The sequence below is a fragment of the Salvelinus namaycush genome, unplaced genomic scaffold, assembly GCF_016432855.1.
Source record: "Salvelinus namaycush isolate Seneca unplaced genomic scaffold, SaNama_1.0 Scaffold139, whole genome shotgun sequence".
In the NCBI taxonomy this organism is placed as follows: Eukaryota; Metazoa; Chordata; class Actinopteri; order Salmoniformes; family Salmonidae; genus Salvelinus; species Salvelinus namaycush.
In genome coordinates, this window is record NW_024058108.1 from 95,006 (window position 1) to 109,078 (window position 14,073).

At 42.1% G+C, this 14,073-nt stretch overlaps 1 protein-coding gene across 1 annotated transcript in view; it reads right to left on the reverse strand.

The window, feature by feature from the left end:
- Window positions 1-925: 925 nt before the first annotated feature.
- asmt2 (acetylserotonin O-methyltransferase 2) overlaps window positions 926-14,073 on the reverse strand; it is a 37,014-nt gene continuing 23,866 nt past the window's right edge. The window contains exons 6-8 of the mRNA XM_038982994.1: window positions 9,003-9,140; window positions 8,809-8,931; window positions 926-1,137 (exon numbers count right to left, since the gene is read on the reverse strand). Of these exons, the coding sequence (XP_038838922.1) occupies window positions 926-1,137; window positions 8,809-8,931; window positions 9,003-9,140 (473 nt within the window). The remainder of the gene's footprint in view (window positions 1,138-8,808; window positions 8,932-9,002; window positions 9,141-14,073) is intronic.

The window sequence follows — 14,073 nt, forward strand, 5'->3', positions numbered from 1 at the left end:
GTCTTAACTTGCAAAAATGCCTTCTCTTTTCCCTGGACATTCAACAGCAACTTACTTAAATAATTGTTCTTCAGGAATCGATGCACAGATGTGACACTAGATAGAGCAGGAGAGCTGTTAAGATAGTAACAGTAAAGACGGCCCACAGGCCACACCCTGGTTGAATCAACGTTGTTTCACCAACATGACGTTGAACTGACGTCTGTGTCTAGTGTGTGGACCAGACCTCTGGTACCAGTGTACTCACTGTATCCTGTAGAAACATAACTGTACGATGGGTTGTTGCTGAGGAAACTCCTTTAATTGGATACTACTAACAGGTATAACATTACCAAGTTTAAAATGTAAGTTTACAGTTATGCCCACATTTTTACTCGTCTTTGAAGTCAGAATAACATCACTATGCCATAACATCTCAGATAATATACAGACTATATGCACGGAAAAACAAAATATTTGCATTTGAGGGAGAAGACATGACCCTGAAAAAAAAGAGTAAAAACAATAACACTGTGATGTCATCTTAGCAAGCCAATAACACTGTGATGTCATCTTAGCAAGCCAAAAACACTGTGATGTCATCTTAGCAAGCCAAAAACACTGTGATGTCATTTTAGCAAGCCAAAAACACTGTGATGTCATCTTAGCAAGCCAAAAACACTGTGATGTCATCTTAGCAAGCCAATAACACTGTGATGTCATCTTAGCTAGCCAAAAACACTGTGATGTCATCTTAGCTAGCCAATAACAGAGTCACCAGGAGACTATCGGGTCCGTTGCATCTGAAGGGTGAGGTTCATGCAGACAGACTGCTAACATGGAGGAGGAGACACAAGATAGATACTTCCTAACATATCCAGTCTGAACCATAGAGATTTCATTGTCTAAACCATAGAGATTTCATGGTCTAAACAGCCTGACAGGTTCATTTGATGGCCAGGATGGCATCGTAGGACTTCCCTGTCCGACAGACCTGGACGTTGTGGAAGCCAGCGAAGGAGAGCATGTTAGAGTACTGAGAGGGAGGATGCTCCTTCCCCTCCGTCTGGACCAACATGTTGAGGGAGAAGATCTGAGCCATCACTGGACCTCGACGGTTCTCAAACAGTAGAGCCTCCACCAACAGAACCCCACCACCTATAGAGAGAGAGAGAGCTCTACAATGTCAAGAGATGAAACAAGAGAAGAGTCCCCTCAGCCAGCTGGTTCTGAGGCTCAGTTCACCAACCCAAACCAACCCCATAGAGCCTCAGGACAGCCCTCAGAAAATCTGGCCCAACCAAATCATCACAAAACCAAAAGAAAAATATATCACCTATTGGAAAGACACCACAAAAAATCAAAGTAAACTTCAATGCTATTTGGCTCTAAACAGACAGTACATGGTGGCAGACTATCTGACCACTGTGACTGATAGAAAACTGAGGAAAACATTGACTAGGTACAGACTCAGTGAGCACAGTCTGGCTATAGAGACCGGTCGTCACAGACAAACCTGGCTGCCCAGAGAGGACAGGCTGTGCTCACTCTGCTCCAGGGGAGAGGTAGAGACAGAGCTGCATTTCCTATTACACTGTGACAAATACTCAGACCTAAGAGAATATTTCTTTCCCAAAATTATAATTCAATACAAAGAATTTGAAACTATAAAAGATGAAGAAAAAATCTAATATTTATTGGGTGAAAAGCCAAAATGTTCAGTTCTGGCAGCCAAATATGTGTCCTCCTGCCACAACCTGAGGGACAGCCAGTGAAAAATGCAAAGTAATGTTGATAATATTTCCCATTTAGCTTAGTTTTGTTTTGTCTTTCATACCAGGTCATGTGTCTTCTCAAGTCATGTTGACACTGGTCTACTACCAGGTCATATGTCTTCTCAAATCATATTGACACTGGTCTACTACCATTGCTTTAATGTATTGTTGTTCTGATTAATATTGTTGTTGTAGTTGTTGTTAATGGTAATCCCATGTCCACTACTACTATTATTGCTGTTGGTCCCACCATTTATTTATATATAAATATATATATATTTTGTATATATATACATATATATTAGATTTTTATTTTCCGATATGTATACTTTGACAATGTAAGTAATAATGAACTTGCCATGTCAATTGAGAGAGAGAGAGAGAGAGAGAGAGAGAGAGAGAGAGAGAGAGAGAGAGAGAGAGAGGGGGAGAGAGAGAGGGAGAGAGAGAGAGAGGGAGAGGGAGAGAGAGAGAGAGAGAGAGAGAGAGAGGGAGAGGGAGAGGGAGAGGGAGAGGGAGAGGGAGAGGGAGAGGGAGACATCTCACCTTGGTGCCTCCCCCATCTCATGCACAATTGGGAGCATACTGATATCTGATGTGAATCTGAGGTCTGATGTGAATCTCCGCTTTGTCCCCTTTAGGAAATTAAGTCATTTTCGTAGGTGGATCCTTAATTGCAGTTAATTATTGGATGTTTACTTCAGGTTCTTTGAATGCTCAAATTGACTTGTATAAAGAAACTAATCTACCCTCCGCCCCATCACCTGGGGTGAAGCAGATTCAAATCAAACTTGATCAAATCCAACTTTATTAGTCACATGCGCCGAATACAACATGTGTAGACCTTACCGTGAAATGCTTACTTACAAGCCCTTAACCAACAGTGCAGTTCAAGAAAGAGTTAAGAAAATATTTACCAAATAAACTAAAATGACAATAACGAGGGTATATACAGGGGTACCACTACCGAGTCAATGTGTGGGGGTACAGGTTAGTGTAGGTAATTTGTACATGTAGGTAGGGGTGAAGTGACTATACATAGATAATAAACAGCGTAGTAGCAGTGTACAAAACAAAGGGGTTGGGGGGGGGAGGGGGGTCAATGTAAATAGTCCGGTGGCCATTTGATTCATTGTTCAGCAGTCTAATGGCTTGGGGGTAGAAGCTGTTAACTTCTTTGGGGTAGGGGGCAGTATTTTCACGCCCGGATGAAAAGCATGCCCAGAGTAAACGGCCTGCTACAAAGCCATAAAAGCTAGAATATGCATATTATTCATAGATTTCAATAGAAAACACTCTGAAGTTTCTAAAACTGTTTGAATGATGTATGTGAGTATAACAGAACTCATCAGGCAGGCAAAAACCGGAGAAAAAATCCAACCAGTAAGTGAGAAATCTGAGGTTGGTCGATTTTCAACTCAGCTCCTATTGAAAATACAGTGGGATATTGGTAATGTTGCACTTCCTAAGGCTTCCACTATATGTCAACAGTCGTTAGAACCTTGTCTGATGCCTCTACTGTGCAGTGGGGCCGAAGGAGAGAGGAATGAGTCAGGTCTGCCATGACCTGAACATGCTCTGACCATGCGCGATCACGTGAAAGCGAGCTCTGTTCCATCGCAATTCTGAAGACACAGGAATACTCCGGTTGGAACATTATTGAAGAATTATGTTAAAAACATCATAAAGATTGATTCAATACTTCGTTTGTCATGTTTTTACGGACTGTAATATAACTTTAACTTTTCGTCCGTACTTTCCGCTGGACCTGCCCGCGGGTCGTGAGTTTGGAAAGTGTACTGAACGCTAGAACAACAAGGAGGAATTTTGACATAAATTATGGACATTATTGAACAAAACAAACATTTATTGTGGAACTGGGATTCCTGGGAGTGCATTCTGATGAAGATCATCAAAGGTAAGTGAATGTTTATATTGTTACTTCTGACTTCTGTTGACTGCATAATATGGTGGCTATATTTGTGTCTTGATTGGGCTCTGAGCGCCGACTCAGATTATTGCATGGTTTGCTTTTTTCGTAAAGCTTTTTGGAAATCTGACAGCGGTTGCATTAAGGAGAAGTGCATCTAAAATTCCATGCATAACAGTTGTATCTTTTATCAATGTTTATGAGTATTCCTGTAAATTGATGTGGCTCTCTGCAAAATCAAAGGATGTTTTGTGACTTCTGAACGTAAGGCGCCAATGTAAACTCAGATTTTTGGATATAAATATGAACTTTACCGAACAAAACATACATGTATTGTGTAACATGAAGTCCTATGAGTGTCAGGTTAGTGATTAATTTTATCTATATTTCTGCTTTTTATGAATCCTTTCTTTGGCTGGAGAAATGTCTGCTGTAGTCAATTAACAGCATTCTCACATAGATGTTCCTTTTGTCCAGGTGGGAAAGGGCAGTGTGGAGTGTGATTGAGATTGCGTCATCTGTGCATCTCTATGCAAATTGGGTACCCGGAAGGATACTGATGATGTGAGCCATGACCAGCCTTTCAAAGCATTTCATGGCTACCGACGTGAGTGCTATGGGGAGGTAATCATTTAGGAAGGTTACCTTCGCTTCCTTGGGCACAGGGACTATGGGGGTCTGCTTGAAACATGTAGGTATTACAAACGTGGTCAGTGAGAGGCTCTCAAGCACCGATACCTGGTCCCAACCAGCGCCCACGGCCAGTGGTTATAAAGTTCCACAACTTCACCGAAAAGCAGCGCGTCATGGATGCGGCCAGAAGCATCGGTTCTGACGGTAGTCAACGTCAAGGTCCAAGGGTCTCATTCTTCAATGATTATTCCACACCGGTTGTATGAAGACGCAACGCGTTTGATGAGGTGAAGGCTCAAGAGAATGAAGATGGACTATGCGCTGCTGTACCCGGCCACATTGAAGATTATGGTCAACGGATCGCCTAAAAAAACTCTCCACACCTGAAGAGGCTGCTGCGTTTATTGACTCTCTCGGGTAAATAACTGTAAGCTGCTCCTCCGCAGCATTGGATAACTTTTTTATTTGAATCTGATCATGAAGCAGTGGTGTGAGTTCTCACGTGCTCCTGTTCAGTAATATTCATATCTTTATTATTTTTCTCGCTAAATTAACTGCCACTATAGCTCAGACTGAGATTTGTGTGAATCTATATTGGTGCACAGGCTTGGTTTTAGGTGGAAGAGCCTCAATCTTCTTCTGTTGATTTTCATTTCCATATAAAAAAAAACAAGGTTATAGTGGCTTTGCGGACTTAAGAGTCTACATTGAGAGTTGAAATCCCCTGCATGTTAGCTAGTGGGAAAACCCCCCTTTTGATCTTTGAATGTTACATTTTTGGGTTTAGTATAGTTCGGGTTCAGGGTTCATATCGTTTGTTTATGCTCGGTGAGATAGAAGAGAGTTCAACACATGGGAAAAGGTACCACCCCTTGTTTTACAGTAGGATTCAGTCTGGATATTGGTTGGTCAAAGTGCAATGGCAGGTAACAGACTGCGTGTATGTACATGGAACATTAGAGGGATCCATAACCCCATTAAAAGGAAGAATGTACTGTCTTTTTTGAAAAAATAAAATATTGATATTGCTCTGTTGCAAGAAAATAATTTGGATGATAAGAAGCATCTGAAATTGCAACAAGGGGGGTTTGGTCAAGTGTTTTTCTCATAATTTACATCCAGAAGTAGAGGTGTAGCAAATCTTATGAAAAAGAACTTACCACTTAAGGTGTTGAATTGTGTGAAAGATACATTTGGTTGTTTTGTTATAATTAATGGTACTTTACAAGGGCAGAACATTTCCATAATAAATATTTACTTCCCCCTGCCAACCCCCCTGATTTCCTCACTTAGGTATTTCTAGACTTTTCAGAATTAAACTCAGACACTGCAGTGGTTGGAGGAGATTTCAATTGTTTGTTGAACCCCCTTATTGACAAGTTTCCCAGCGGTATAGCTTCCCTCTCTCCTCAAGCTAGGTCCCCTAAAGCTATTTGTGATGATCTGGGGTATGTTGATGTCTGGAGAACCTTTCATCCCTCCAAAAGAGAGTTCACTTTTTTCTCTGCACCTCATGGATGTCAGACTAGAATAGATTACTTTTTTATGCCCAGGACGTCTTTGCAGTCTGTTTTATCCGCTAGGATAGGAAGCATAGTCATATCTGATCATGCGGAGGTGATCCTGGACATAAAACTCAATGGGGCATCCAATCTGGCAAGACATTGGAGGTTGAATACAACCATCCTTAAAGACCATACATTCACATCATATTTTATTACAGAGTTTAAAGCATTTTTCTCTATCAACTCTCAATCAACAGATAACCCCTCGCTCCTTTGGGAAACCTGTAAAGTGTATGCCAGGTGTCTGATTATGTCATACACAGCCACGAAGAGGCAGAAAAAGCGTGAAAAGCAAAAGATGTTAGAGGGTGAATTAGGAACTAAAGAGAAAGACTACATTAAAACTCCCACTCCTGCCCTATTAAAGGAAATATCAGTCCTTAGATCAACGTTGGACTCTCTCCTAACACAGGACGCTGAAAAGAAAATTAGGTTTGTCAGGCAAAAGCTTTATGAACATGGAGATAAACCAGGAAAGTATTTGGCGTACCTAGCTAAAAAGAGAGCTGACTCAGTCAATTGCTACTATTATTGATTCTGATGGCAATCATTTATATGAAAATAAATTGATAAATTACTCATTTAAGAAATGTTATACAAATCTTTATGCCTCAGAACTGACAAATGATGCACCCAAATTAATGGAGAACTTCTTATCTAAGATTGAGCTCCCTACTATCTCCGAAGAACAGAGGTCTCTCCTTAATGCCCCTATTACCGAGGAAGAGATAATGTTCGCAATTAAGAATTTGCAAAATGGTAAGGGACCTTCTTGCAGTTCCTACCGCTTCCACTGGATGTCAACAGTCTTTAGAAATTGGTTGAGGTTTTTTCCTTTGTGTAATGAAGAAGTACGGCCATCCAGAACGAGGGTCACTTGAAGTGTCCTGTTAGATAGAGGCGCATGACCAGAAAGCTATCTACAGTTTGTTTTAATCCTGTATTGAACACAGATCATCCCGTCTTCAATTTTAGAAAAAACACCTAAAGTTGTATTACAAAAGTAGTTTGAAATGTTTTGACAAAGTTTACAGGTAACTTTTGAGATATTTTGTAGTCACGTTGCACAAGTTGGAACCGGTGTTTTTCTGGATCAAACACGCCAAATAAATTGACATTTTGGATATATATCGACGGAATTAATTGAACAAAAGGACCATTTGTGATGTTTATGGGACATATTGGAGTGCCAACAACAGAAGCTCGTCAAAGGTAAGGCATGAATTATATTTTTATTTCTGCGTTTTGTGTCGCGCCTGCAGGGTTGAAATATGCTTCTCTCTCTTTGTTTACTATGGTGCTATCCTCAGATAATAGCATTGTTTGCTTTCGCCGAAAAGCATGTGTGATTTAATGAAAGTTAGATTTTTATAGTAATTCATTTGAATTTGGCGCTCTGCATTTTCTCAGGCTTTTTGCCAAGTGAGACAGTAGCGTCCCGCCTAAACTCAGATTTTTGGATATAAATATGTTAGTGATTAATTTTATCTCTATTTCTGCTTTTTGTTATTCCTTTTCTTTGGCTGGAAAAATGGCTGTCTTTTTCTGTGACTTGGCTCATACCTAACATAATCGTTTGGTTTGCTTTCGTCGTAAAACCTTTTTGAAATCGGACACTTTGGCTGGATTTACAACAAGTGTATCTTTAAAATGATGTAAAATACTTGTATGTTTGAGGAATTTAAATTATGGGATTTCTGTTGTTTTGAATTTGGCGCCCTGCAGTTTCACTGGCTGTTGACGAGGTGGGACGCTACCGTCCCACATACCCTAGAGAAGTTAAGGAGAAGTATATCTCTAATTCTGTGCATAACACTTGTATCTTATATAAAAGTTTATGATGACTATTTCTGTAAATTGATGTGGCTCTCTGCAAAATCACCGGATGTTTTGGAAGCAAAACAATACTGAACGTAACGCGCCAATGTAAACTGAGATTTTTGGATGTAAATATGCACTTTATGGAACAAAACAAACATGTATTGTGTAACATGAAGTCCTATGAGTGTCTTCTGATGAAGATCATTAAAGGTTAGTGATTAATTGTATCTCTATTTCTGCTTTTTGTGACTCCTCTCTGGCTGGAAAAATGGCAGAGTTTTTCTGTGACTAGGTACTGACCTAACATAATCGTTTGGTGTGCTTTCGTCGTAAAGCCTTTTTGAAATCGGACACTGTGGTGGGATTAACAACAAGGTTATCTTTAAAATGGTGTGAAATACTTGTATGTTTAAGGAATTTTAATTATGAGATTTCTGTTTGAATTTGGCGCCCTGCACTTTCACTGGCTGTTGTCAAATCGATCCCCTTAACAAATGGATCACTAGTCACTTTAAATAATACCACTTTAATAATGTTTACATATCTTACATTACTCATTTCATATGTATATACTGTTTTTTATACCATCTAGTTGGTACCTTGCCTATGCCTCTCGGCCATCGCTCATCCATATATTTATATGTACATATACTCACCTTTTAGATTTGTGTGTATTATGTAGTTGTTGGGGAATTGTTGTTAGATATTACTACGCTGTCGGAACCAGAAGCACAAGCATTTCGCTACACTCACATTAAAATCTGCTAACCATGTGTATGTGACCAATACAATTTGATCTGAATTTGATTTGATTTGAACATGGAACTCACCTGGTTGACATTATGAAACACTCACCTGGTTGACAACATAAAACACTCACCTGGTTGACATTATGAAACACTCACCTGGTTGACAACATAAAACACTCACCTGGTTGACATTATGAAACACTCACCTGGTTGACAACATAAAACACTCACCTGGTTGACAACATAAAACACTCACCTGGTTGACAACATAAAACACTCACCTGGTTGACAACATAAAACACTCACCTGGTTGACAACATAAAACACTCACCTGGTTGACAACATAAAACACTCACCTGGTTGACAACATGCATGGATCTTTTTCAGCAGCTGAACACATTTCTCTTCCTTCCAGTCATGGAGGATTCTGGCCAAGATATACAGATCAGCTGGAGGGATGTCTCCATCAAAGAAGTCTCCTACAAAACAACATCATTTATACAGACTGATCATCTGAGGTGTTGAGGTTAGGATGGTTAACGATGCTCACCCTCCTGAAACACGATGGTGTCGTCCTGTTCAGAGAAGTGCTGTCTGGCTGTCTGGATGACTGTAGGAAGGTCCAGCACAGTGACAGAGGAGGAGGGGTAGGCCTTGGACAGCTCCCTGGCCAGAGCCCCCGAACAACCTGTAACAGGCCAACACCACCACACAATATCACCACCACACAATATCACCACCACCACACAATATCACCACCACCACACAATATCACCACCACCACACAATATCACCACCACACAATATCACCACCACACAATATCACCACCACCACACAATATCACCACCACCACACAATATCACCACCACCACACAATATCACCACCACCACACAATATCACCACCACCACACAATATCACCACCACCACACAATATCACCACCACCACACAATATCACCACCACCATACAATATCACCACCACACAATATCACCACCACACAATATCACCACCACCATACAATATCACCACCACCATACAATATCACCACCACCATACAATATCACCACCACACAATATCACCACCACCACACAATATCACCACCACCACACAATATCACCACCACCACACAATATCACCACCACCACACAACATCACCACCACCACACAATATCACCACCACCACACAATATCAACATCACCACACAATATCACCACCACACAATATCACCACAACACAATATCACCACCACCACACAATATCACCACCACACAATATCACCACCACCACACAATATCACCACCACACAATATCACCACCACCACACAATATCACCACCACCACACAATATCACCACCACACAATATCACCACCACCACACAATATCACCACCACCACACAATATCACCACCACACAATATCACCACAACACACAATATCACCACCACACAATATCACCACCACACAATATCACCACCACACAATATCACCACCACACAATATCAACACCACCACACAATATCACCACCACCACACAATATCACCACCACCACACAATATCACCACCACCACACAATATCACCACCACCACACAATATCACCACCACCACACAATATCACCACCACCACACAATATCACCACCACCACACAATATCACCACCACAACACAATATCACCACCACCACACAATATCACCACCACCACACAATATCAACATCACCACACAATATCAACATCACCACACAATATCACCACCACCACACAATATCACCACCACCACACAACATCACCACACAATATCAACATCACCACACAATATCAACACCACACAATATCACCACCACACAATATCACCACCACACAATATCACCACCACCACACAATATCACCACCACACAATATCACCACCACACAATATCACCACCACCACACAATATCACCACCACACAATATCACCACCACCACACAATATCACCACCACCACACAATATCACCACCACCACACAATATCACCACCACCACACAATATCACCACCACCACACAATATCACCACCACACAATATCACCACCACACAATATCACCACAACACAATATCACCACCACACAATATCAACACCACCACACAATATCACCACCACACAATATCACCACAACACAATATCACCACCACCACACAATATCACCACCACACAATATCACCACCACCACACAATATCACCACCACACAACATCACCACCACCACACAATATCACCACCACCACACAATATCCCCACCACCACACAATATCACCACAACACAATATCACCACCACACAATATCACCACCACCACACAATATCACCACCACACAATATCACCACCACCACACAATATCACCACCACCACACAATATCACCACCACACAATATCACCACAACACACAATATCACCACCACACAATATCACCACCACCACACAATATCACCACAACACAATATCACCACCACACAATATCAACACCACCACACAATATCACCACCACACAATATCACCACAACACAATATCACCACCACCACACAATATCACCACCACACAATATCACCACCACCACACAATATCACCACCACCACACAATATCACCACCACCACACAATATCACCACCACACAATATCACCACCTCCACACAATATCACCACCACCACACAATATCACCACCACACAATATCACCACCACCACACAATATCACCACCACCACACAATATCACCACCACACAATATCACCACCACACAATATCACCACCACACAATATCACCACCACCACACAATATCACCACCACCACACAATATCACCACCACACAATATCACCACCACCACACAATATCACCACCACACAATATCACCACCACCACACAATATCACCACCACAACACAATATTACCACCACCACACAATATCACCACCACCACACAATATCACCACCACAACACAATATTACCACCACACAATATCACCACCACACAATATCACCACCACCACACAATATAATCACCACCACACAATATCACCACCACCACACAATATCACCACCACAACACAATATTACCACCACCACACAATATCACCACCACCAAACAATATCACCACCACCACACAATATCACCACCACACAATATCACCACCACAACACAATATCACCACCACACAATATCACCACCACCACACAATATCACCACCACCACACAATATCACCACCACCACACAATATCACCACCACACAATATCACCACCACACAATATCACCACCACCACACAATATCACCACCACCACACAATATTACCACCACACAATATCACCACCACACAATATCACCACCACACAATATCAACACCACCACACAATATCACCACCACACAATATCACCACCACCACACAATATCACCACCACCACACAATATCACCACCACCACACAATATCACCACCACCACACAATATCACCACCACCACACAATATCCCCACCACCACACAATATCCCCACCACCACACAATATCACCACCACCACACAATATCACCACCACCACACAATATCACCACCACCACACAATATCACCACCACCACACAATATCCCCACCACCACACAATATCCCCACCACCACACAATATCACCACCACCACACAATATCACCACCACCACACAATATTACCACCACACAATATCACCACCACACAATATCACCACCACACAATATCAACACCACCACACAATATCACCACCACACAATATCACCACCACCACACAATATCCCCACCACCACACAATATCACCACCACCACACAATATCACCACCACCACACAATATCACCACCACCACACAATATCACCACCACCACACAATATCACCACCACCACACAATATCATCACCACCACACAATATCACCACCACCACACAATATCACCACCACCACACAATATCACCACCACCACACAATATCACCACCACCACACAATATCACCACCACCACACAATATCACCACCACCACACAATATCACCACCACCACACAATATCACCACCACCACACAATATCACCACCACCACACAATATCACCACCACCACACAATATCACCACCACCACACAATATCACCACCACCACACAATATCACCACACCCACACAATATCACCACCACCACACAATATCACCACCACCACACAATATCACCACCACCACACAATATCACCATCACCACACAATATCACCATCACCACACAATATCACCATCACCACACAATATCAACATCACCACACAATATCACCACCACACAATATCACCACCACACAATATCACCACCACAACACAATATCACCACCACACAATATCACCACCACCACACAATATCACCACCACCACACAATATCACCACCACACAATATCACCACCACACAATATCACCACCACCACACAATATCACCACCACCACACAATATTACCACCACACAATATCACCACCACACAATATCACCACCACACAATATCAACCACCACACAATATCACCACCACACAATATCACCACCACCACACAATATCACCACCACCACACAATATCACCACCACCACACAATATCACCACCACCACACAATATCACCACCACCACACAATATCACCACCACCACACAATATCACCACCACCACACAATATCCCCACCACCACACAATATCACCACCACCACACAATATCACCACCACCACACAATATCACCACCACCACACAATATCACCACCACCACACAATATCACCACCACCACACAATATCACCACCACACAATATCACCACCACCACACAATATCACCACCACCACACAATATTACCACCACACAATATCACCACCACACAATATCACCACCACACAATATCACCACCACCACACAATATCACCACCACCACACAATATCCCCACCACCACACAATATCCCCACCACCACACAATATCACCACCACCACACAATATCACCACCACCACACAATATCACCACCACACAATATCACCACCACCACACAATATCACCACCACCACACAATATCACCACCACCACACAATATCACCACCACCACACAATATCACCACCACCACACAATATCACCACCACCACACAATATCACCACCACACAATATCACCACCACACAATATCACCACCACCACACAATATCACCACCACCACACAATATTACCACCACACAATATCACCACCACACAATATCACCACCACACAATATCAACACCACCACACAATATCACCACCACCACACAATATCACCACCACCACACAATATCACCACCACCACACAATATCACCACCACACAATATCACCACCACCACACAATATCACCACCACACAATATCACCACCACACAATATCACCACACCCACACAATATCACCACCACCACACAATATCACCACCACCACACAATATCACCACCACCACACAATATCACCATCACCACACAATATCACCATCACCACACAATATCAACATCACCACACAATATCACCACCACACAATATCACCACCACACAATATCACCACCACCATACAATATCACCACCACCATACAATAT